At 34.9% G+C, this 26,587-nt stretch overlaps 3 protein-coding genes across 3 annotated transcripts; 2 read left to right on the top strand and 1 right to left on the bottom strand.

Annotated features, from left to right (window-relative positions):
- Window positions 1-3,461: 3,461 nt before the first annotated feature.
- On the bottom strand, window positions 3,462-4,115 carry LOC112638954. Its single transcript, XM_025411607.1, has 3 exons — window positions 3,903-4,115; window positions 3,586-3,832; window positions 3,462-3,513 (listed from the first exon to the last, which is right to left on the bottom strand). Coding segments are annotated over exons 1-3 (342 nt in total). The 5' UTR covers window positions 3,996-4,115; the 3' UTR covers window positions 3,462-3,511.
- A 16-nt stretch (window positions 4,116-4,131) lies between these two features.
- On the top strand, window positions 4,132-7,269 carry LOC112638911. Its single transcript, XM_025411508.1, has 3 exons — window positions 4,132-5,225; window positions 5,279-5,866; window positions 6,006-7,269. Exons 1-3 carry the CDS (start codon window positions 4,132-4,134, stop codon window positions 7,267-7,269), a joined length of 2,946 nt encoding a protein of 981 aa, XP_025267293.1.
- Window positions 7,270-11,440: 4,171 nt separating this feature from the next.
- LOC105254388 (GPI transamidase component PIG-T) lies at window positions 11,441-26,426 on the top strand. The gene is made up of 8 exons (XM_011263031.3): window positions 11,441-11,623; window positions 11,689-11,866; window positions 12,160-12,394; window positions 12,463-12,630; window positions 12,711-13,008; window positions 25,377-25,529; window positions 25,749-25,995; window positions 26,111-26,426. Exons 1-8 carry the CDS (start codon window positions 11,458-11,460, stop codon window positions 26,364-26,366), a joined length of 1,701 nt encoding a protein of 566 aa, XP_011261333.1. The 5' UTR covers window positions 11,441-11,457; the 3' UTR covers window positions 26,367-26,426.
- Window positions 26,427-26,587: the final 161 nt, after the last annotated feature.

Here is a 26,587-nt window from a genome sequence, read left to right as displayed (position 1 = left end):
GATCGACAAGATCTCGTTGTCGTGAGCGTTGTGGCCAGCTCGACGCGAAGCATCGAGCAATCGCAGGCGATCCACTAGCTCGTTGGGATCGTCCCAGTGCACGTAATTGATCTTATTGTCGGTTAGCGTCATCGCATGAGGCGTGAATACTCCCGTTCCCGTTTTTTTCTTTTTTGATTCGAATCAACATTAACGGCGCGATTATTTGTTTATACTTGTATCCTTTATTGCTCCTTAATTGACCTTGTGCATTATATCGACGTTTATGCGCACTCGTCGCCATCAATATGCTCTTATATTTTTGCGCATCGTCCTTAGTGTATATGGCGTCATTGGGAATTCTCATGAAGATCAACTCGTATAATCCCGGTATACCGATGTATCTTACATTGTCTATGATTATAGAGTCATCTTTGTCAATGCCGAATCGTTTGTTACCGAGACGCATTCCATTCTCGTCGAAATAGACGCCGTACACGTGATCGATCGCGTTTTTTTTCTTTCGTCATCGCTAAGAAGAGCGCCCATGTATTTTTGCCCCAGTGGTCCCAAGTTCTCTCGTAACACTTCTTGACCTTCCGACGTTTGTAACATGTTTCAAACGGATGTTTCGGGTGGATTGCCCGTAGTTTCGAAAACATCTTCGATCGCGAGTGATTCGGGTATCGCGGGTTGTGCGATTCTCGGCGCGAACGGTGTAGAGGTTATCGGTGGTTCATCCGATAAAGTCTCCGATAGATCAGATATATGCGACATTGATAAACGTTTCGCTTTCACCGATCGTTTCCTCTTTTTCGGTGTCGCATCCTCCTCCTCCTCCTCCTCCTCCTCCTCCTCCTCCTCTTCCTTATATCGCTTGATGGGTAACGTTTTAATTATAGCGTTACTCTCTGGCTCTTTTTTCACCGCGATTGCGCTAGAGTTGTCGACGATCTTTTGCAGCGGCTCAATAATAGGTCTAAAATGAGTCGTGACCGCGATATCTTCGTCGATCTTACCGGTCTTCAAAGCGCGATGTTTCTTGCGGATCGATTCGCTCGTTTTCTCAATCTCCCGCGCAATCTTTTCACGCTCGCGAATATTATCGTTTCCAGCTATGTTGACGGAACGTCGAGCGTTTCACCCTTCTCGACGGAATGTCGACAGCGACTAATCGTTTCGCGGTATCGCGAACACATTAAATCCTTTTCTGTATCGCCCGTTCGTAAGCGCGCTGTCCTTATCAATCACTAGGAATCCATACTTTTGCTGCCAACAAGTACGGCATAATTCACTGAAATCCTCGTACGACATATCGGTATTCACGTGATCGTTGTACACGTGTTTTAAATTTGTACCGTCTTGTTTAAACAAGATCAGCAGGTTCGCGTTGTCGCATATAAGATGTTTCGGTATTCTCGCGTACGTCTGACAAAGATAGAAGCAGTCGACGTTCGAGTGACGACCCATTGAGAAGTACTCTCTTATCGTATCTTGCTTGTCGCACGCCACGTCATCGAAGACAAAAATCGAGTTTGGACGTGCCTCGCACGGTGGAATGACGTCACTGTTATTTGAGAACGTAAAATAGCCGATTTCGTCGATCGGCGTCAATAAATTCTCCAGATATCGATATTTCGGCTGTTGCAGCGACTTTGAGTACACGTACACGTTCTCGAAACGTACACCGTGTGGACTTTCCAGTAGACTTATCAAAACGTTGGTTTTACCACAATTCGAGGGACCGCAAACGATCGCGCGTATAGTAGTCGGTAACATCGTACCGTGTCTGCGCATCTCCGCGTTGTCCCCCATCGAGCGTAATCTGTCGTCACAATTCGTCACGTGTATCGTCAAAGGCTGTCGTATGAACCGCATGTTTTCTGTTTCGAACCAATTTTGCGAATGATCGCGAGGGGGAGACCAATTAATAGAGGTGTCTCGACTCGAAACCGCTCAGTATCAAAAATGTTTCTCCTTCTGTCGGACGAGAGAGACATTCTCGGACTTACCGCCAAACAGCTGCAGTATATTCCGAAGATTCTTTTACTGGAAAATTTCGGTGATTACGTGGAACGATTGTGGGACAAGCTTCCTGAATATATAAAGGCTGATCCGGAGGTTCGACAATATCGTTCGTGCATGCGACATTACAACCAGCCGTGGCAGCGAACGCACATTGACGGTCCGCCTCCGTTGATAAAAGATTGTTACGTATGTCAGCGAGAATCGTAAGAGGCTGCGGTCTCTTAAATCGTGCGATAAACGCGCTTCCGATCGAATTCCATATTCCCGGCTATCAGTTTTGCGGCCCAGGCACGCGATTGCGGAAGCGATTAGCCAGAGGCGATCGAGGTATAAATTTATTGGACGCGGCGCACAGTGGTCCGCCTCGAGCCAAACCGCGCGCATGAGACCAAATACAATAAGATAGGAATATACAATAGTAGGTATACTATGTCAGTTCTAACCCAGGACCTCTCAGGGGGGGTGAGGCGCGAGGGGAACCGCGGTGCGGGGGGAGTGACGTCACGCGCGGGGAAGGAGGAACTGCGGCGCGCGGCGGGTGACGTCACTCGCGGGGAAGGGGGAACCGCGGCGCGACCGATGGACGAGGGGGTCCGCGCAGTGAAGGAGGATCCGCGGCGCGAGCGATGGACGAGGGGGTCCGTGCAGTGAAGGGGGATCCGCGGCGCGAGCGATGGACGAGGGGGTCCGCGCAGTGAAGAGGGATCCGCGGCGCGAGCGATGGACGAGGGGGTCCGCGCGGTGAAGGGGGATCAGCGGAAAGAAGACGGTGGTGTGAGTAGGACAGCGCAACGTATGGGAAAAGGACAGTGCAAAGTGTATGAAGAGGACAGTGCTACGAACGCGACAAGGATGGCGTTAACGTGGAACAAGGACGGCGTATAGGTGGGAGAAGAACGACGCAAAGGTAAGTAAACAACGAGTATATGAAAGAGAGAGAACGATAATATTGAGAAACAATGCGTGCGAGAGAGAACGATAGCGCAAGAACAACGCGAGTGAGAGAGAACGCATATGAAAGAGAGAACGATAGCGCCAAGACGTGTACAAGAGAGAACGATAATATCGCGAGACTTACAATTAGCGCGTGCGAGAGAGAACGATAGCGCGAAGACTTACAATTAGCGCGTGCGAAAGAGAACGATACCGCGAAGATAACACGTGCGAGAGAGAACGATAATATCGCGAGACTTACAACTAGCGCAAGAGAGACGCAAGGATGGGGACGCGAGGAAAGGCGCGTAAATAATTAGATTTTTTTCTCAATTAAAATTAAATAAAATTTATTAAAAATGTGTGTGTTTTTATACATTTTGTGTGTGTGTGTGTGTGTGTGTGTGCGTGTGTGTACTTAAAATTATGATTATAATTTTTACGATTTAAATATAATATAATAATAATATAATAATAATATAATAAAATAATAATATAATAATAATAATAAAAATAATTTGGGGGTGCGGGGGGGGGTGGAGGGGCCAGGGGAGCCAGGTGAGGGGGCCGTTCCTGTAACAGAAAAAAAAATTATATATATATATATATATATATAGTTATAATAAAATTTATAAAAATACTTACATCTGTGCTCCCCATTCTGTACACCATTGGGTGCCCGAAACTCCCCGGGCACCCAAATCTCCTCCTCCATATAGGGCTCTTCCCCGAAGAGCCGCCGAAGGTCAAAAATGTCCTCGTCATTCGGGGGACTCTCCGGAGCGTCACCCCACATGAAGGAGAGGTCGTGTCTCCTCCACCGCCGCTCCGCCCGCACCCACTGCCGGCGCTGTATGTTTATAAAGCCCGGAATCTGGATATCATCTTGGGACTATATAAAAAAATATAATTAATATAGATATACAAATTTTTTATAAAATATTAGCAAATGCAATACTTACCTCCCAGTGAAACGCCAGTTTCACTAATAAGACGCAGAGCAGGTTAGAAAATCGCTTCTTCCATTCCGGGCAATTTTCATAAATGTACTCCATTTTTTTATGTCTTCTTCACGTACTTGTATGCACTCTTTGAAACTTTCTGATGCGGCAACGAGGTCCCGGCACGAGGTTTTATAGTAGAGATACCACATTATCACCATGTCAAAAATGCATCGTAAGACAATTCAGCATGGAGAGACGTTTCGCTCGGGATCCTCCCTTTCATGTTCTCTACGCGGACTTCATGCGGCAATACGAAGACTTGCACCATATGTCTCGCGTAACTCCGGACGCCACATCACGTAGGCCGGTGCATTACTTGCCGCATCACGGCGTCCTGCGAAAGAGCAGCGTCACCACGAAGCTGCGCGTGGTCTTCAACGGTTCAACGCCGACTGCCTCGGGCAAAACCTTGAATGACCACCTAATGGTAGGCCCGAACTTGCTGCCTCCGCTCGCCGACGTGCTGCTCCGTTGGCGACAGCACCGTTTCGTCCTAGCCACCGACGTCGAGAAGATGTTCCGGCAGATCCTGGTGCATCCGGACGATAGGGATCTGCAAAGGATCCTGTGGCGTGATTCCCCGCAAGGCAGTCCTGCGGAATATCAGCTGAGCACGGTGACCTACGGCCTGGCGTGTGCGCCGTTTCTAGCAATGCGCGCTCTGAGACAGTTAGCCGAAGACCAAGGAAAGCAGTACCCTCTGGGAGCGGCCGCGCTTCTACGAGACCTCTACATGGACGACATCTTGATCGGAGCGTCGACAATTGCGGAGATCCAGGAAATGTGCAGCCAGCTGTCCAGTATCTGCATGGCGGGCGGCTTTCCTCTCCGGAAGTGGTCAGCCAACGACTCAGCTGCGATCTCGGACATCCCGCCGGAGCATCGGTTGCAGCGCGAGACCCGTGACTGGAGACCGCACGAAGCTCACTCCACCTTGGGATTACAGTGGCACCCCGCCACGGACGACTTCTCCTTCACCATCCGGCACATTGCGCTGTCATCCGTCACCAAGAGATCCGTGCTGTCCTTGGTGGCGCAACTATTCGACCCTCTCGGCTGGCTAGTGTCGGTCGTGGTCCGCGCCAAGATTGCCTTCCAATCAACTTGGCTTCAAGGACTCGAGTGGGATGCCCCGCTCGACGACGTCTCCGCGTCAGCCTGTGTCGCCTTCCACGCCCAGATACCAGCACTCGAGCAAATCCGAGTACCTCGCTGGATCAATCTGAATCCATCTTGCACCCGCGTCGAGGTCCATGGCTTCTCCGACGCCTCAGAACGAGCGTATTCCGCCGTCATGACCTGAGAACATGGTCAAACGATTCGTGGATTGTCAGTCTAGTCACCGCCAAAACAAAGATCACGCCGCTCAAACAGGTGTCGTTACCTCGCTTGGAGTTGAGCGCCGCCGTGCTTCTCTGCCGCCTAGCCAAGCACGCCATGGAAATCCTCGATCTAACTGCGCCACTTCACTTGTGGACGGACTCTACCGTCGCGCTGGGCTGGATCCGCGGCCATCCATCCAGGTGGCAGACCTACGTCGCGAACCGCGTCTCCGAGATCCAGAGGACCACCCCGCAGGCTGCGTGGCATCACGTACCAGGCCAGGACAACCCAGCCGACTGCGCTTCCCGAGGTCTCTCCCCCCAAAAAACTGCTGGGTCATCCGCTGTGGTGGCAAGGTCCGCCCTGGCTAAGGTTAGAAGCAGCCGCATAGCCGACTGCCGTCGATCACATCACCGAGGAGCACCTGCCGGAGAGGCGCACCCGAATCCACGTCAAGGCCACAGCAGCATCGACGAGCGAGGCCGCCGAGTTGGTGCGATTCTCCTCCCTGAAGAGACTCCTACGTGTGACAGCCTGGTGTCGACGGTGGCTGAGAGTGAAGGAAGGCCATGCTACTGGCACTCACCGGAGCTTTCCCGGTACTCTGTCCGCAGAAGAGATAGAAAGAGCTCGAGTTTGTTGGATCCGGCGAGTACAGTCTGAAAATTTCAGGACCGAATTAAAATTAATAAGCCAGGGCCTTGCACTCAATAAATCAAACTCACTTGCTCGCTTTAGTCCCCTTTTAGATTCCGAGGGTCTCCTGCGGGTTGGAGGTCGGCTCAAGCACTCCATCTTGGCCTATGACGAGCGTCATCCCGTCCTCCTGCCAAAGGGCTCGCACTTCACTCGGCTAATCGTGGACGACTGCTATAAACGAGCGTTGCACGGCGGAACGCAGCTCACTTTATCATTAATCCGCCAGCGATACTGGATTCCACGAGGTCGAGCACTTGTCAAAGAGGCTATCCTGCGATGTCTTCCTTGTGTGCGATGGCGGGCGGCGACCCTCCAACAGTTGATGGGCGATCTTCCACGAGAACGCGTAGTTCCAGCGAGGCCTTTTCTTCACACCGGGGTCGATTATGCCGGGCCAGTTCAACTCCGCACAATCAAGGGGCGCGGACACCGCTCCTACAAGGCCTTCGTGGCAGTCTTCGTCTGCCTTGCTTCCAGAGCCGTACACCTTGAAGTGGTCTCCGATTACACGGCCGAAGCCTTCCTTGCGGCTCTCAGACGGTTCATCTCTCGCCGAGGCATCTGTCGCAGTCTTCGGAGCGACTGCGGAACAACCTTTGTGGGAGCGGATTCTCAGCTGAAAGCCCTCTTCACCGCAGGCACGTCAGAAAGCCGCCGGATCGTCGACGGTCTCATCTCCGAGAGGATCGAGTGGAAGTTCAATCCTCCCTCAGCACCGCACTTCGGAGGTATATGGGAGGCCGCAGTCAAGTCGCTCAAACATCATCTCCGACGGGTAATTGGCGACGCCAAGCTGACATACGAGGAGATGAGCACCCTCCTCACTCAAATCGAAGCGTGCCTTAATTCGCGGCCGCTGCAGGCACTCTCGGACGACCCTGAGGATCTAGCTGCGCTGACGCCCGGACACTTCTTAGTAGGAGCCGCCTTGACTGCAGTGCCCGAACCGTCCTTGCTGGATCAACCGACGTCTCGCTTATCCCGCTGGCAGCTCCTGCAAAAAATGCGAGATCACTTTTGGGAACGCTGGTCGAAGGAGTACTTCCACTCCATAACTCACCGCCCTAAGTGGTTGCGCGAAGAGACGCGCTTCAAAGTCGGCCGACTTTGTCTTCTCCGGAACGAGATCACACCACCCACGAAATGGCCACTCGCGCGTATCACAAGAATCCACCCCGGAGAAGATGGTCAAGTTCGCGTAGTCACCGTGCGCACCGCCGCCTCCGAATTCGTACGGCTCGTCGTGAAACTCGTCGTGCTACCCATCAACGACCGTGGGGATTACGAGCCTCAGCCGCAATAGATCGGATCGCACGACGGGCAGCGTATCCTCCGCCAGCATATCAATTTCGCCAAACGCTCTTGGCGAGGCGGGCGGAAATGTTCAAAAACATCATCGCTGCATAATAAAAAAGAGCGAGGGCCCAAGCGATTGTCGGCGGTCCTGGCAGTCGATAGCGGGATATCGCTTTGTCAGCGCAATTTAAAAACAGCGCTCGCCCTTCTCGAAAGATCCGAGGAAAATAAATAAATCTTTAACGCTCAATTTGAACGTTGAATAAGCAACTGCCGAGTTCTAGAAAAATCGGGATCTTTCGAGAAGGGCTCCACTATAAATTGACGCGCCCGCGGGACACCGCGCCTTTTGCTAAAAAGTCTTCAAAGCGCTCGCTTAAACTTCGATTATCTAAAACGTCTTTCCGTCGCTCGCGGATTAAATTAATCGTCTCCGTTGCTCGCGAAATTCTGCTCGAATTTCCCGATTGGTTTCGCGTAATTGAAATTAAGACTGTGTAATTAGTATTTATATTTTTTTGATTATAATAAATGACAATACTAGCAAATATACACATAGACTTATCGTCGACTTTCCTTTCCTTGTGGACTTTTCATCATCCCGCGTCGCGCTCGCATCCCGCGTTAATCTCGCGAAATCTCTAACACGATATATCATAAATAAATTAAATTGCCTTTCCTAAAATAAAAACAAAATAAAAACAAAAAATTAAATTATTTATTAAATTTATTTCATTTAAAAAAATATTGTAGGTTTCGCGTAAAAAAAATGAAAAAAAAAGAAACTACCACAGGTTGGGATCGAACCAGTGACCAGCAGCATAATAGTCTCGGGCTTTACCGCCCGAGCTACGCCGCTTACTTGACTCAGTCTAAACTTACCGGTATACAAGATACGGCATATTTTTCACTTGGTTTTTTTCAAAAACGGCTGAGCGTTGCGTTCTCTCACTTTCCTCAAAAACTTCTTTGGTCGAGTACTACACGCACTTAAAATTTTATTCAAATCGGTGTTCCCAAGGTCACGACCTCCCCTTGTGAGTGTTCCCAAAGGTATTATATACTGGTAGTATATAGTGAATGCTACTCTTAGGCCGGTATTCATAGTCCGACCTTATATTTGAGATCGTCTTAAGTTCGAGCTTGAAATGCTACGCAGTCATTTGATTGGTTGAATGAGGTCTCAAGTCAACCTCGGACCAGACTTAAGACAATCTTAAATATAAGATCGGACTATGAATGACCAGACTTAAGACAATCTTAAATATAAGACCGGCCTTAGGTGTCTCAAAAGCAGCTGAGAGTGTAGCTAAAGCCCTATGCACAATGAAAAGCACAAGCAACAGAAACAGGAAACAGGGAACAAGAAATAAGAAATTATCGTCGTCAATTCACAATGACGGCGATAGCGACAAGAGCCGTCCAATCAGAACTCAGCGGAAGAAGAAAGTACATAAAATCATATCACTGTGATTGGTCAGGTCGAAAATTTTATTCCTATTGCCTGTTCCAGAGAGAAACCTGAGAGCGGCCACCTCGCTTTAACGGGCACATTGTCCTAATGCGCCGCCTGACAAAGTGGACGTCAACTACATCCATTACAGTCGATAATAATACATGGTTCGTATCTGAGCTATGGTTCATGTCCGAGCTATAGTTCATATCTGAACTATTCACATGGACATGAGAGTTAGACAAGAGCCGATAATCTATCGTTCTGATTTTGTCTCACCAATGATGGCAAATCACGCGGCGGTAGGCATGAGGCGAGCGGTGATTTTCTATCGTAAAGCTCATGTCTCCTTCCATCCCTTGTCGGCCCCGTCTCATATTTCACGCGCTACATTTTACATAATTCGGATAGGATTTCGAGACGACTTCGGGCGCCCAATATATAGAGACAAATTTATTTATTTATTATAAAGACATTTATTAAAAATGTTTTTTAATAAAACCTTTTCTTTTTATTTAAAATAATTATATCTGTATTTCATAAATGCTTACAACTCTCATATTATTATAGTAATATTTTATTTTATATATTTTTTAAATAATTAATTAATTAAAAAAATATATATATCAATGCGAATGATATCTTACTTTGATGCATTTGCGTGTTAGTGTTAGACATGAAAAACATAATGTAATATAACATCTAGTGTATCGAATGATGTGAATAATTTTCTTGTAAAAAAATAAAGTTTTAATAAGATTGCTCACACATATACGGCACAATACAGCATCCAATGCGCTAGATATTGTATTACATTGTTTTTCATGTTTTTATGATAAATATCATCCTGGCTTATGTCTTGATGAGATCGATAATTCGGATGATTAATTTTATGTAATCATTTTTTATGTAATTATATTTAATTTTGAAAATAATAATAAAAAGATAGATAAATCAGTTTGTGAAACTATAATTCTTTATATGATGATTTTGTATGATGATATACAAAATAACTTTACATTAACAATAAACAGATTCTTTAATCTTTTATTAATATATGAAAGAATTACGTTTCACTGTCGTGATTTGTCTGCGGTACTTCATTATCTGTGCATAACAGATCTTTTCTATTGTTTTAAATTTATATTTTTTTAACGATCTGTAAGATCTGTGTATTTTGCAACACGTATTATCGTTTCTTTTATATAACACGACACATTATCTGTAAATATTTCTGCGTGTACACGTACATGCGTGTATGCTTTTATTGTGTTGGTTGTGTAATTTTTTAAATTTTTTATCACGTGTTGTATTTCTCTTTTATTTCTATTTTTAAGTTTTTTTAATTTTATTTTTATATTTTTTTGTTTTGCATTATAATAAACAATCACTATGTCGAGTCAGTGCCCTATAGATAGTTATTATGATAAGTGCGTGTACAGAAATAAAGTAAAGAATGTAAGAATGGGAGATTTTCGCATAGGAAACGGCTATTCCGATTTCCAATGCAGAAGGATACAAGATGCAATACATGGATAGGCAATACAAGTATGTTTTTGTGCAATAATTGTCATTATTTTATTAATTTTTTGCCTTTTCTGCTCACAAATTCAATACATATTATTTGTTATTTTATTATTTCATAAAATAAAAATAAAAAAAACGACAGCAGAGAGATTCGAACTCGGGTCAGCGCCGTGACAAGCAGTCATCTTACTTGCACTGCTACGCGCTATTATGAAGTAGCACTTTATCGAATTGATTATAACCAACACGCCTGACATAAAAAAATTTTTTTTACCAAACATTCGGTATACCAATTGCTATGGCAGCTTGAAGTAAGCATGTAATCGTAATTTCATAATGTGTTGTATTTTTGTTACAAGACATACAAAGTTGGAAAACTTGTCTGCCAATACCCTTAAAAAATTAGGATTATGTGAAGATCATTTCGTTATTACATCATATACGAAGAACGTGAAAGCGCGACGAGAGAAAGAGGAAAGCAAAATCATAAGCTCGTCGCGTGGCAGTCGTGTGGTCTGTCATTGATGAGACAAAGACAGAACGATGAATTATCGATTCTTATCCGACTGTCCATCTCTGAATAGTTCGGACATGAACCCATATCATAGACACAAACCATGTTTCGTTACCGAGCGTAATGGACATAGTTCACGTCCATTTTGTCAGACGGCGCGTCAAGCATCGAGAAATGTGCCCGTCGAGGCTGGTGACCGCTCTCAGGTTTCTCTCTGCCTGTTCCACGTTCCTATATTTTTCATTGTGCATTGATACACGGTTTCCGATAGGTTGAAATCTATTGCCTGTGTTTTTCGAGGATTGCTCGATTAGACACAGTATGATTAGACACAGCCAATCATATCGACTGATGCCTAGGGTAACCAGCACGATCAAGCACGATTAGCCAATCAAAGCCAGTTGTGTTCAATTGTACTGTGTCTAATCGGAGGTGTCTCGTGTTTTTCATTGTGCATAGGACTTAACTGTAGTTCGAAATATAACCGTCAGTCGAGTCGCACATGCTCCTCATATTATTCTTTATTCAATGGGCCTAGGTATATGCACACTGGAGTACCAAGGTTAAAATTAAGCAATAACAACGATCATATGATATACACATATTATTCAATGCATTACTAAATGTAAAAAAATATTTATCTCATAAAAATAGTTATTAACTTAAAACGAAATTATTTAATTAGTGCAACTTAAAATAATATGGTAACCTTGTATATATTATTGTTTTCTGGCTTGATAACATGTAATAATGCATACAATGATTTCTTCGACGAGGAATTAATGTTAAAACCTTTATCAAGTAATCATATTTATGCTTATTTTCAATTTACCACAATATGGGAAACAGCAAAACATATAGAAGCGCGTAAGTAAATATTTAAGTAGTAAGTTTAAATTATTCACATAAGTGTAAAAAAAATATAATTTTAGTTCAACATTTGCATCTCTTTCCAAGAGGATTGGGTGAAATCATAGGACGTCATAATATCGATGAGTTACATGTTACTTTAACAGAAGGTTTATGGAATTATCAAAAATGGGGATATCCATTTCATGATGCTGGACCTGGTGCTGAAATTACTGCCTGGTTTAATAAGAATGTAACAAAGTAAGAAATAGTATTTATTTTATAATAAATTTTCATATTAATAATAATCTGAAATAATTATGTATAATATCAAAAATAATATAATAAAACATTCATATTAAATGCTTCATTGATATTTAAATTTATGAGACCACGAAACAAATTATTTCAATTGTTGTGACTTTAATTTCTGATGTATTAAATATACAGAATAATATAATTTTACTTAAGAGAAATTTTATTGCTTAATTATATAGAAATTTATTTCAATTATATAGAAAGATTTTTTAAAAATATAATAAATTTTTTTATAGCATAGATAAAGAATGGAAAGGTTTGACAAATGCTTTAGCTGGATTACTTTGTGCATCTCTGAATTTTATTGATACATCTAATAGTATGTCACCAGAGTTTACCTTTCGTCCTACTGGACTAGTTATGGATGGACTAATAAATGCTAATCACTTACGTTATTCATCATTACCAAAGGAGATAGTTTGTACAGAAAATCTAACACCATTTAAGAAATTATTGCCATGCGATTCCAAGGTATTCACAAATTGTAAACTATGTATATTATTATTTTCATTGTAACATTTAATCAACTTTTTCTCTAGAGAGGTCTAGCAACATTACTAAATTCTGCACATATTCATAATACAAATTATCACTCTATTGGAATACATTTTCGATCAATATGTCGTGATATAACTTGCACAAGAATTTCTTTAGAATTGCGACAAACTGTCTCCTTAATATATGATATAATGATAGACATGAATCAGGTAAAAATAGATGTAATAAAATCATAAATTACGTGCTGTTAAACGTGTTGCTAAATTATTAATGTTCTTAATTTGCTTAGGATTGGTCAATACGAAAATTTTTTGGAATGGGACTTCAAGGTGCATGCCCGCTTGCAACATTAAGTAATGTATATGTTGATATATCAAGCAATAATACGAATCATATATATGAATTAACACCACCACCAAGTGCAAAAATTATTAGCTTACGTGGAGGACAACAGAATGAAATAGCAGTATATGATATCAAAACTCATTCTAGTAAAGGAATATTTAATATTGCTGCTACATACAATATGGGAGCTAATACTAATATAAACTATCCTTCAATCCTCTATGCAAATAGATATATTATTGGTATGTATGCATTTTGCTTTGAAAAACATTTTTATAATTAAATCTATATTGTTTGCAACTACATATTTTATATTTATATTTATATTTATTATGCATAATTTTGGAAAATTATAATTTTAGAAAATCAGGTTTATTAATGTTATTCTGTAAGTGATTAATATTTAGTCCATTCATGAATATTGAATAACATAGACTATTTACTATATGAAATATAATGGTAAATATAAGAAACAAAACTAATGAAAGTATTCATAAAATATATAAGTTTATTTCAGAATTATATCTTATTTTATACTTCAATAATAATAAATAATTAATAATAGTTTTATATTTCAACAAGTTGTCTACTGTTAAAATAATTGCTTAAAATAATTAGTTTGGAACATTTCATCTCTAATTTGAACATCTCATTACAAATTGCTTGGAGCTCATAGTCTATTCTTATATTTAAGATCATCTTAAGATTTCAAAATGTTATATCATTTTATTGGTTGAATGGAATCTTAAAAAGAGGCTTGAGACTGTACTTAAAATAATCTTAAATGTAAGAATGAACTATGAATACATTGTCTATGTTATTCAATATATCAATCTTGATATATTTAAAAATATGGTATTCAAATATAATCTGGTATTTTTATGTTCAATATGAAAATAAAATATCTTAAATCAATAGATATTGCATAAATGATTTTAATTAAACTAAGTAAATTCAAATAAAAGTATAGAAATTTCAGTAGTTTAGAATTTCTCATCCATTTATTTATTATCTATTTGTATTATTGTTAATACAAATCCGATATTTATCTGGATTTCTTATAATCTATAAGATGTTCAAAACTATATTGAGAAACAAAAAGTAATAAAGCTCTCTGTAAATTCAAAATTAAAGTGATCAATTAGGCGTAGAGAGCTAAAGACCAAAATCAATAATATAGATTAGTAAATCAAAATATATATTAATAATTCATAATTACAAGCTCAAACAAACAGATATAATATATATAGATACTAAAGATGTGTGCGGACGTTTCGACTTACTTTTATGTCATCTTCAGCGTAAATTTTGTAACAAAAATAGAGCATTTTATAAAAAAGTTCGCAGAGAAAGAAAGCAGTATAATTATACGCAGAAAGAATATAAATTAGTACTAATCTTAAAGGAGATACAACTCTAAACGCAACGGTTGTTCATAGTTAATTGTAAACTTCCAATTATTTCCATATGAAGTGAAACGTCTCTCGTTTGGGTTAATTGGCCCAAAGTTGAGTATGGTTCCTTAGAAAATCTGTAAAACCGTATAAAAATAAAAATAAAAATAAAAATAAATAGACTATAGGAAATTATTAAGCAATGTAAATGTTTTGAAGGGTCAAATAATGATTGAAAATAAAATTAATAATAGGTTTTAAATAAATAATGAAAAGGAAAAAAATGAGTCAATAATATAAAACAATGCTTGTCATTGGTATAAAAGTCAAAGATATATGCGGTCCAATAACAATTAGATAATTAAAATAAGAAAATAAAAAATATAAAAAATACAAAAAGTAAAAAATAATTTTTATAATTAAACTTGTGCAACAGTTTTGAGTTGATAAAAAAGTTGAATAATGTACAATTAGATAGTGATTACAAACTTATCTCCCTTGACGTGGGAGTCAACTCCGCCATCACTCTTCACTAATATTCCTATTGACCTCGCTATTGATATTTCAAATAGATGGAAATATATCAAAGATGACACGGATCTTCTAAAATCCGAATTTTTATTAGGAGTGAAAATGGTGTTAAATTCCACCTTTTTTGTTTTTAACAACACTTTTTATCGACAATTATATGGCACTCCAATGGCTTCCCCCCTTTCACCAATTATAGCGGATATAGTGATGCAAGATATTGAAAACAGGGCTCTAAATACAATTAATTTTATACCACCACTCTATTTTAGATATGTTGATGACATAATCACCGCGTGTCCTTCCAATCTTACTGACCATATACTAACTATTTTTAATTCATTCAACTCTAGATTACAATTCACATTGGAAGTTGAAAATAATAAGTCTCTTAATTTTCTAGTAATTACGATTATATCAGATAATAATAAACTATATTTTGATTGGTACCATAAACCAACATATTCAAGTAGATATTTGAATTTTCTATCACAACATCCTGACTGCCAAAAAAGAGGCACAATAATTAGCCTAATTGACAGAGCCTTTATATTGTCGCATCCGATATTTCATCGCAAGAATATTATACTCATTATTGAGATTTTACTTAATAATGGTTATCTATTAAAATTTATATTTGATACGATTACTCATAGACTCCACTATTTGACACGTACATCTACATCTAATTCCGTAATCGAAAAAGAGGCTTCATCATATTTCACGGTTCCATTTCTACCAGCATTAACTGATAATTTAAGATACATTCTTAAAGACACGAATACTATGTTGTCATATTATAGTCTTAATAAACTCAACACAATCATTAGGGCCCATAAAGACGTCATCCCGAAAGTTTCGAACACGAATGTCGTCTACAAAATTGAATGCGGAAATTGCGACGCATCCTATGTTGGACAGACAGGCAGGAAATTAATTACAAGAATGAAATGAACATAAGAAACATATCGATAGATGTACAACTAATAAGTCTGTTATTATCGAACATAGGTTGAATTTTGATCATGAATTCAAATGAGATGACGTCAAGATATTAGATCAAGAATCCTTTTATAACAAAAGGTTAATTTCTGAAATGCTATGCATTAAACGACAACGTAACGGTTTAAATTTACAAACGGATACAGAATATTTTCCTAACATTTACAACGATTTAATAAATAAACTTCCTAGTGTCTGTCAGGGTCTGTCTTCCTAGGGTCATACACAGAAATTTATATGACTAACTGTACGTTATTTTGGTCATTTATATTCTTGCCTTCGTAAGAGAAAGTGATACAGAAGAATTTTTTAAAAATGTTAACATAATTCAGATAGATTCTTTTAACGATATACATGTTCAACTTTGTTCCTCATGGCAATGTAAGTTATTTGTATCTTAATGATTTTTATGTTCATATAAAACTTTTTAAATTCTGCACAAGTTTAATTATAAAAATTATTTTTTACTTTTTGTATTTTTTATATTTTTTATTTTATTATTTTAATTATCTAATTGTTATTGGACCGCATATATCTTTGATTTTTATACCAATGACAAGCATTGTTTTATATTATTGACTCATTTTTTTCCTTTTCATTATTTATTTAAAACCTATTATTAATTTTATTTTCAATCATTATTTGACCCTTCAAAACACTTACATTGTTTAATAATTTCCTATAGTCTATTTACTTTTATTTTTATTTTTATTTTTATTTTTATACGGTTTTACAGATTTTCCAAGGAACCATACTCAACTTTGGGCCAATTAACCCAAATGAGAGTGGTTTCACTTCATATGGAAATAATTGGAAGCCATTTACAATTAACTATGAACAACCATTGCGTTTAGAGTTGTATCTCCTTTAAGATTAGTATTAGTTTATATTCTTTCTGCGTATAATTATATTGCTTTCTTTTTCTGCGAACTTTTTTATAAAATGCTCTATTTTCGTTACAAAATTTGCGCTGAAGATGACTTAAAAGTAAGTCGAAATGTCCGCACACATCTTTAATATCTATATATATTATATCTGTTTGTTTGAGCTTGTGTAATTATAAATTATTAATATATATTTTGATTTACTAATCTATATTATTGATTTTGGTCTTTAGCTTTTTACGCCTAATTGATCACTTTAATTTGAGAAAATAATTATTTTTTTGAGGATTATTTTGAATATTCTTTAAAAATGGAAAAATATTTGTTGACATATAAAACAGAATTTGAACCGAAGTTGGACCTAAATAAGATTATTTCCATTATTTTTATATAAATTTTGTTAATTTGTATCTTGATCATAATTTATTTTTTTATGATTATTATTTCACGCATTTAAAAAAAATTATAAAATGAGTTATATATGATATGCAGTTTGTGTGTGTATGTGCTTGGTGTGAATTATATAATTGTTAATATATAATCCAATAAAAAATAAAATAAAATAACGTAATTTAAATCGATTATACTGGCAATTTATTGGTTGGTAAAGAATCACAACGTTTCGACCATAGATTTTGGTCCTTATCAGTGAACTACAATAATTTCCAATATTATAAACAGTAATTAAATTACAATAAAATGTGAACAAAAAGTAGAAAAAAAATTATACACATACAGTATCTTAGTTAATTAATATACAGGGTGGGGAAAAAGTATGGAAGCAAACAATTATTTCCGAAACTATTCATTTTTCGACAAAATGTCTTAGACATAATTTTTATGGTATGAAAAGATGTATTATGTGGCATAGACGGCATGACCTTGAAATGACCCTTACGAGCTGCATACAAATAACGTAAAAAATTTCAAATGGAACTCGTCAGTTTTTGTTACAGATTCTTGTAGCTGATGTCGAAACGTATACAAAACACTGCATATGATCCCCATTCCCTTAAAAACACTCCCAGTTACGAAACAATTGTGATACAAACAATTTGTATGCACATTGACATTGCTTATTGATTTCGCATCATGACGTTCAGTTGCGTCCACTAATAACATGCACTTATCTTACCTTAACTGGTTGGATGAATCGCACTTATCTTGTCTTAACTGGTTGGATGAATCGCACTTATCTTACCTTAACTGGTTGGATGAATCGCACTTATCTTGTCTTAACTGGTTGGATGAATCACGCAATCTCTTTCCTTGAGTACGGTTCGATGTACGCCTTAACTGATTCTACGAACTTCGCGTGTCTTTCGTATCGGCAGAAATGATCGAAGCGGGTTATTCTCCATTTGTTGCAGTAATCGCTACTGTTGTACTGATCTCTCATAATGACGTTCAGTCGCGTTACACACATTCATGTAATCACACGTACGCTGTCTATTTTCAATTTCGTCGATACGAATTATCACAATTGTTTCGTAACTGGGAGTGTTTTTAAGGGAATGGGGCTCATATGCAGTGTTTTGTAAACGTTTCGACATCAGCTACAAGAATCTGTAACAAAAACTGACGAGTTCCATTTGAAATTTTTTACGTTATTTGTATGCAGCTCGTAAGGGTCATTTCAAGGTCATGCCGTCTATGCCACATAATACATCTTTTCATACCATAAAAATTATGTCTAAGACATTTTGTCGAAAAATGAATAGTTTCGGAAATAATTGTTTGCTTCCATAGTTTTTCCCCACCCTGTATAGTGAGAAAAGAGGAAATCACCGTGTCAAGATTCGGTCATGTCAACCTCCCGATCAAACACAAAGAGAAAGACTAAACAGCCTTTATTAGTATATCATAAATATTGTTTAAACTCTCAGTATCCTTTTGTAAGTTAATCGTGTTGTCAAACTTTTTGATAAAAAACATTTCAGCAATTTTTCTCTCACATGTCTTTCATTGTGTAAAATAACCGGTATTGACCAATGGAAGTCATGATTAAATTTCAATTTATGTTTGCTAATAACAGGCTGATTGCTTTCGTGCAATTTAATGTTGTTAAAATGTTCCTTGACACGAGTGCCTAAGTGTCTTTTCGTTTGGCCTATATATGAATTATTACAATTTTTACAGTTTAATTTATAAACGGTTCTATTTAGTCCTATTTAATAGGCAATCTATGTTTTCTACATTTAACCAATGCATTCAGTTTTTTTAGGTACATTATAGACAACATTAAGATCTACCATTTTTAAAAAACACGACTAATCTAATCACTCAAGTCTTCCACAAACGGTAAAGAAATGTCACAAGGTGTAGCTGCATTATCACATTCAGTATTCATATTTACATTATCACATTCAGTATTCATATTATATTCAGTATTCATATTTACATTATCACGATGTTTTAAAGAATCAAATCTTTTTTGAACGTAACGATTAATAATTTGAGTTGGAAAACAATTTAGAAACGCGCGCATTGTTTGAGTTTGTTGAGTTTTAATTTTCAGTTGTATTATAGATATGTTGATGACATTTTTATCATTATTCCACGCTCAAAGATTGACGAGATTGTATCGACTTTCAATAATTATCATCAACGTTTGACATTTACACACGAAACTGAGTCTGATTATTGCATTAGCTTTTTGGACACGAAGGTTATTCGTTCGGATGGTCGGCTTTTGACTGATTGGTATAGAAAACTTACTTGGTCTAATAGATACATTAATTTTCATTCCAAGCATCCGTTTAAATATAAAATGAACACCATTTGTCGACCGCGCTATTTTATTATCAGACGTTCGATTTTATTTTAAGAATATTGACACTGTTAAACAGATTCTTTCCAACAATTGTTTTTCCAACTCAAATTATTAATACGTGCAAAAAAGACTTGATTTTTTAAAACATCGTGATAATGTAAATATGAATATTGAATGTGATAATACAGCTACACCTTGTTACATTTCTTCTTTCGTTTGTGGAAGGCTTGAGTGATGAGATTAGTCGCGTTTTTTAAAAATGTAGGTCTTAATGTTGTCTATAATGTACCTAAGAAACTGAATGCATTGATTAAATGTGGAAAACATAGATTGCCTACTAATAGCAGGACTGAAGTCATTTATAAATTATATTGTAAAAATTATAATAATTCATATATAGGCAAAACGAAAAGACATTTAGGCACTCGTGTCAAGGAACATTTTAACAACATTAAATTGCACGACTAATTATAGTGCAATCTGTCTTATTAGCAAACATAAATTGGAATTTAATCATGACTTCAATTGGTTAATACCGATTATTTTACACAATGAAAGACATGTGAGAAAGAGAGAAATTGCTGAAATGTTTTTTATCAAAAAGTTTGACAACACAATTAACTTACAAAAGAACACTGATAGTTTAAACAATATTTATGATATACTAATAAAGGCTGTTTAGTCTTTCTCTTTGTGTTTGATCGGGAGGTTGACATGACGGAATCTTGACACAGTGATTTCCTCTTTTCTCACTATATATTGGTTAACTAAGATACTGTATGTACATAATTTTTTTTCTCCTTTTTGTTCACATTTTATTGTCATTTAATTATTGTTTATAATATTGGAAATTATTGTAGTTCACTTGATAAGGACCGAAACCTGTAGTCGAAACGTTGTGATTCTTTATCAACCAATAAATTGCCAGTGTGGTCGATTTAAATTACGTTATTTTATTTTATCTACTAGCGACATTCAAGAATTTAATATTAAAAAATAAAATGTCTTTTTCCTAGTAGTTTTTCTGATGCAATAATACAATTCCAGTTTTCAAATTCTTCTATCATGATTTTGAGAAATTTGTAGTTAAAATATAAGAAATGATAATATTTTTAATAAATGATAATATTTTAATATACTTTGTTATATTATAACTTTAGTATTAACATGTGCTAAAGAAGTTTAATTACAATCAAATTAATTATATTATTACATATTTTATTACAATTATATTAACTATATAATCAAATTATCTATTTATAAAACAGTTTTTTGAAAAAGCAATTTATTTGTGCATCAATTATAGCTAATAAAATATTTATAAAATATTTAATCTATCATTGAGAATCTATTAAATAGCTTTTATTTATCGATATTGTTAATTAAATTTAAAGATTGTTTTGAGATCAGTGAATATGAATCCAATTAAATTGACAAATTAAAAATGGCGCAATTATATATATATATATATATATATATATATATATATATATATATATATATACAGGGTGGACCATTTTAATCTATAATGGAAAATATCTCGGAATGTTGGTGAGATACAACAAAATGTTTTAGACAAAAGTTGTATGGTTTCAAGGGGGACATAAGATGGTGTCAGTGGTTTGACCTTGGATAGTCGTTTGAAGGTCACATAAAGATTACCTTCAATTTCTTAAATGGAACCCCCTATTTTTCATTGCATATTCTTGTAGCTTATCTCGAGAGCTTTCCAAAACACTATAATTAAGTACCTTTTTATTAAGCACTTTTTGAGTTATAAGGCTTGAAATAATTTCTTAATTTTACATAAACCATAAAATATCTAGTAAACCATTCATTTTTCGATTATCTTACCTTCATACTTTTATGTACAAAATAATGAGAGGAATCAATTGGTGTAAAGAAAACACATAGTTGTTTCTAAGAAAAAATATGTAATTTGCAATTAACAATTCCATATTTTTTCTTAAAAACAACTGTATGTTTTCTTTACACCAATTGATTCCTCTCATTATTTTGTATACAAAAGTATGAAGGTAAGATAATCGAAAAATGAATGGTTTACTAGATACTTTATGGTTTAAAATTAAGAAATAAAATTAAGAAATTATTTCAAGCCTTATAACTCAAAAAGTACTTAATAAAAAGGTACTTAATTATAGTGTTTTGGAAAGCTCTCGAGGTAAGCTACAAGAATATGCATTGAAAAATGGGGGTTTCCATTTAAGAAATTAAAGGTGACCTTCACGTGATCTTCAAACGACTATCCAAGGTCAAACCAATGACACCATCTTATGTCCTCCTCGAAGTCACAAAACTTTTGTCTGAAACATTTTTCTTTAAAATGTCGCGTTTACGAAAAAATCGGGTGAGACGGGTGGTCTGGGACACCCTGTATATACAGGGTGGGACATCTAAAACAGGCTATTTGAATAATTCGGCTGCTTTCGGTGATAGAAAAAAATGCTTCAGTCCACATTTGCTTGGTTTTACGAGAACCTAACCTGAGATCAATGGTTTTTTTGTAGATAAAAGGATGGAGAAGCTACGAAGATCAACTTTGATTTTTTAAAAGGAACTGCCTACTTTTTATTGCATATTCTTGCAACTTATCTCGAGAGCTTTCCAAAACACTACAATTAAGTTAGTTTTCATTAAGTACTTTCCGAGTTATGAGGCTTGAAATCATTTCTTAATTTTACATGAATCCTAAAATATCTTGTAAAATATTCATTTTCCGATTATCATACCTTAATACTTTTATGTACAAAATAATGAGAGGAATCAATTGGTGTAAAGAAAACACATAGTTATTTTTAAGAAAAAATATGTAATTGTTAATTGCAAATCATTTGATCTCAGGTTATAGTTCTCAAAACCAAACAAATGTGGTCTGAAGCTTTTTTTCTATCACCAAAAGCAGCTGAGTTATTCCGACAGGTAACCTGTTTTAGATGCCCCACCCTGTATATATTTAAATCCCAAAAAACTTATCTTTTAAAAAAAGGTAAAAAAAGAGCACAAGTTCATGCACTAATTGTATCCAACTGTCATATTGTCCACAAAAGTAGTGATATAAAAAACTGCGCCAACTAAAAATAAAAATTTGTACAAGATAAATAGAAGGAAATTTGTACAAGTTAAATAGAAATATTTTAATTGAAAACATTGTTATACAAAATAGTTGTTTTAATTTTCAAAAATAATAATATTAAAAAATTAAAAATTTATTTAAAATTGAAAACTGAAAATTAATATAAAACAAAAAAGTAAAAAAATTTTAATTAAAAAACTTGGCGCTGCCAATTTTATTAATATATTGTTTGGCTTAAAAGTCTAAATTTCCAAATATAAATCAATATAAATTAATTAAAGAAATTAAGTCATTAAATTTAAATGTTAGACTAATAATTGGAATATGTTCCAATCTTTTAGATTTCCATTCTATATAAAATTGATATGACAGAAAAAACATAAGCTTGAATAAATCTTATAAAAATTTATAAAGTAAAAAGTATAATTTGTGAACATAATATAAGAATTATAATAATTAAAAAATTTTAAATTATAATAATTAGTGCATGAACTTGATGCCCTTTTTTTACCTTTTTTTGGGGGATTTTATCACTTCTTTTTTTAATATAATTTGCTAAGAGATATCAAAAAGAGAGATATTAAAAAAAAAAAAAAAATATATATATATATATATATATATATATAAATAAAATGTGTGTGTGTTATTATTATATTCTATATATTTATATTTGGCTTGTAAAATAGATATATTTATTTACAATGCGCTCCAATTATCATACCTTGCTTTTGCGAATTTTTAATTAATAATTTAATTATTTATTATTTTACTTGCGCTTTATTATTTATCATACTCAAAATGCGGTTAATGATACATGTCATACTAATGACACATATCATTGATATCAAAGCATCATTAGCGCAATCTTCTGTCGAGAGTAGGAAATGTACGGTTTCTCTTTCTATGTGTTGTGTACATGTGCGATGATGATCTAAGACGTTTCTAATTGAAAATTTTCATATTTCCTCGATTTTGCGTTATGATATCTCCGTTTATAGATCACGCAGCATAAAAATAAAGATACTTTCTCTATACAATTCAAACCCGCTCTATCGATTAAGGCTAGTAAGAATTCAATCCGTCCAGCCGTTATTGAAATTCGATAATCTGAGTTACTCTCAACTGTCCGACTCGGGTATAGATGCACGGAGTGCCGCGCTAATGTTTCGCACGAGAGCTTGGCACGAGATACTACCATGTCTCTTGATTTATATACATATATTTATATATGTAATATAGTTACAAAGTTAAAACATATTTTTTACAAAAATTTTTTGTATAATTTTAATGTCAATATCATTTCATTACATATTAAACAACCTTAAAAATTCTTAAGTTTAATAAATATAATGGAATATTTAATACAGATCTTCAATAATCTAATTCGCAACAAATCTTATATTTAACTATTAATATCTTATTAATAATAATCAACATAACCAATTTGTTCTAAAATATATAATATTTAACTTAATATAATATTTACTTTTAATTTTGCAATACAATTTTCAAACGAGTTACATATCAACTACAATATAACAAAATACATTAATATAGCTATTTCTTATATTTTAATAACATTTTTTTAAATTATAACGTGATGGAATAATTTAGAAATCATTCAGTTATAAAAAAAAACTAAAATAATTAATCTTTTTAAGTTATTTTTTATTGAATATAATAAAAAAGTGATAGAGGAAATAATTGAATGGTGTATTATTATCTTTCTATGATCTTATTTTTCATGCAACAATATTTCAGAAAAGAATCATTAATTCTTTTATAATAAAATTTAAAAATTTTTTTTACATAAATTGATTCCTAGAATATTCAGCATAAAAAAGTTACACAATGTCGCTAAAAATTGAATGTATAATATGAGATATTTTATGAAGTGTATTGTAAAATGTTGAAAAAAAATGAATATTTTACAAAATATATATTCATATTTGAAGTTAAATAGTGTAAAATATTCATATTTGAAATTCGACTAAACTAAAATAATTTGTAAATTATGCAATTTTTGGCTATTCTACTCTTATAATTTCTTATGTTGAATATTTTGAACAATCGATTTATATATAAAATAATAGAAATTTCTATTTATATATAAAATAAGATTAATTTTATTAAAAAAGGATGTAGTTGCACTTTTCGAGTACATCATACATGCTATTAAGAAAAAAAGAAATCACAAAAAATAATTATTATTGTGCTACTTATTTCTTTATAATAAATTGACAAATCATAATTATATAAACTCTATGTAAATTGTATAACTCATCTTGAATATTTATGTGTGTGTTTATATATTATTTATATAGGATGTTTATTCACAGGATTTTTAAATTCTTTGTGTTTAATCTTCTAATAATCTAATTGTAAGAAAAAAAAAACAAATTTATCTGTTCCATACAAACTGTAATTTATAATAAAAAGTCGAAAATATTTTTTCTTAAAAAATTCTGTTTTTTCTTTTTAATAATAGAAATATAAAATAGTAAAAAATGACTATCATATTGGAAATATCATTTGCATCATAAGAACAAAAATATGCAATTTGTATAAACAATGATCAAATTTTGTATGTTTCCTTTTATATGGAATACAAAAAAGTCTTTTTCTTTACTAAATTATTATAAATTATTATAGTAGTTTAATAACTATTAATAATTTATTAAAAGAAGAACTACTATTTAGAGTCAAGTTGCACAAACTCTATTTTTCTTTTTGAAAATTTTGAATATTATTAATCAGTGTTTGATAAATAATCGATACATATAAGTTGCATCATTCTTTGTTCTATTGTGATATTTTCACAGTATTTGTTGAATTTACAATGATATTACCTATAATATAACAAATAACTTTTTCCATTTTAAAAAGCTCAAATAAATTTACACACATACATACATATTAATATATAATTTTTCAGGATATGGACAAGAAAGAGGCAGTTTAGTAACTAAATTATATAACAATCACTGGCAGACATTAGACGTGATCTTATTGGAAAATATTCCATGGTACTTATTGGTTTACTTACATTCTATTACAATAACTCAGAATGGACAACAAATTCATCCATGTAAGTAAACATAAAATACAAAACAATAATCTAAAGGATTGAATCTAAAGATCTCTAGGATTGACTATTATCTATTCACAATCTATAACGTATATACAATATAAGCAATCGGTAAAATTTACAAAAGAAGTTTTATTATATGACAACTTTACAATATACATCATTAAATATTGATACATATATTTTGTAATATTATTTTTAATATTGTGTATATTACAGTGATACAGCGTTATCTACCTGGAAAGGAAAGAAAAAGCCCGTACTACTTAGAATTAATTTTGCGCCTACCTCCATATTCAGTAATGAAAATCACTATCGATATAGATTACTTATTTCTTAAATGGCAGGAGTATCCACCAGACGCTAATCATGGTTTTTACATGGGACCAGCCATAGTTACAGCTTTATTACCTATAGCTAGAAATTATACCGCTCTGCCGTTTGACGGAAGTACAATCACTTCAAGGTTCGTTTTCTTAGCAATTCTCTTATCAATAACTAATACAAAAACGGAAAATTTTTTTATCATAAGCAGAATAAACTGTATAAATAACTCATATCGACAATAACTAAACTTGCAGTTTTAACGCTTCGAGGGATGACTATTTAGTACAATTACGGACAGAGTCCTTACTTATCAGTCTTCCGACTCCCGATTTCAGTATGCCTTACAATGTCATATGCCTTGCATGTACGGCCGTCGCATTAGCATTCGGTCCTCTTCACAATATTTCCACAAAAAGATTAGTCTTGAAGCGTATTGAAAAGGATTGGAAAAGTAAATTGTTTTCCTTCTTCGTAGAAAAAACTTTTAGAATAAAGAGAAAACAAGAATAAAACTATAAATGAACATATGTATTATAAATGTATGTACAATGTATTTCTCATTTAAATAAATCATATATTCACATATTTTCTTTATATATTAAATAAATTTTATTAATACAGATATAGGAATTTCTGTTATGCTATTCCAAAAATTAAAAATAATCGTTCAACTTCTTGTTTAACGAGAAATATTTGCTTCATACGCTATAAGTAACTAAAAAATACTTTTA

Source organism: Camponotus floridanus, unplaced genomic scaffold (genome assembly GCF_003227725.1).
Source record: "Camponotus floridanus strain SB8 unplaced genomic scaffold, Cflo_v7.5 scaffold106, whole genome shotgun sequence".
Lineage (NCBI taxonomy): Eukaryota > Metazoa > Arthropoda > Insecta > Hymenoptera > Formicidae > Camponotus > Camponotus floridanus.
This window is presented reverse-complemented; position numbering and strand designations above follow the sequence as displayed.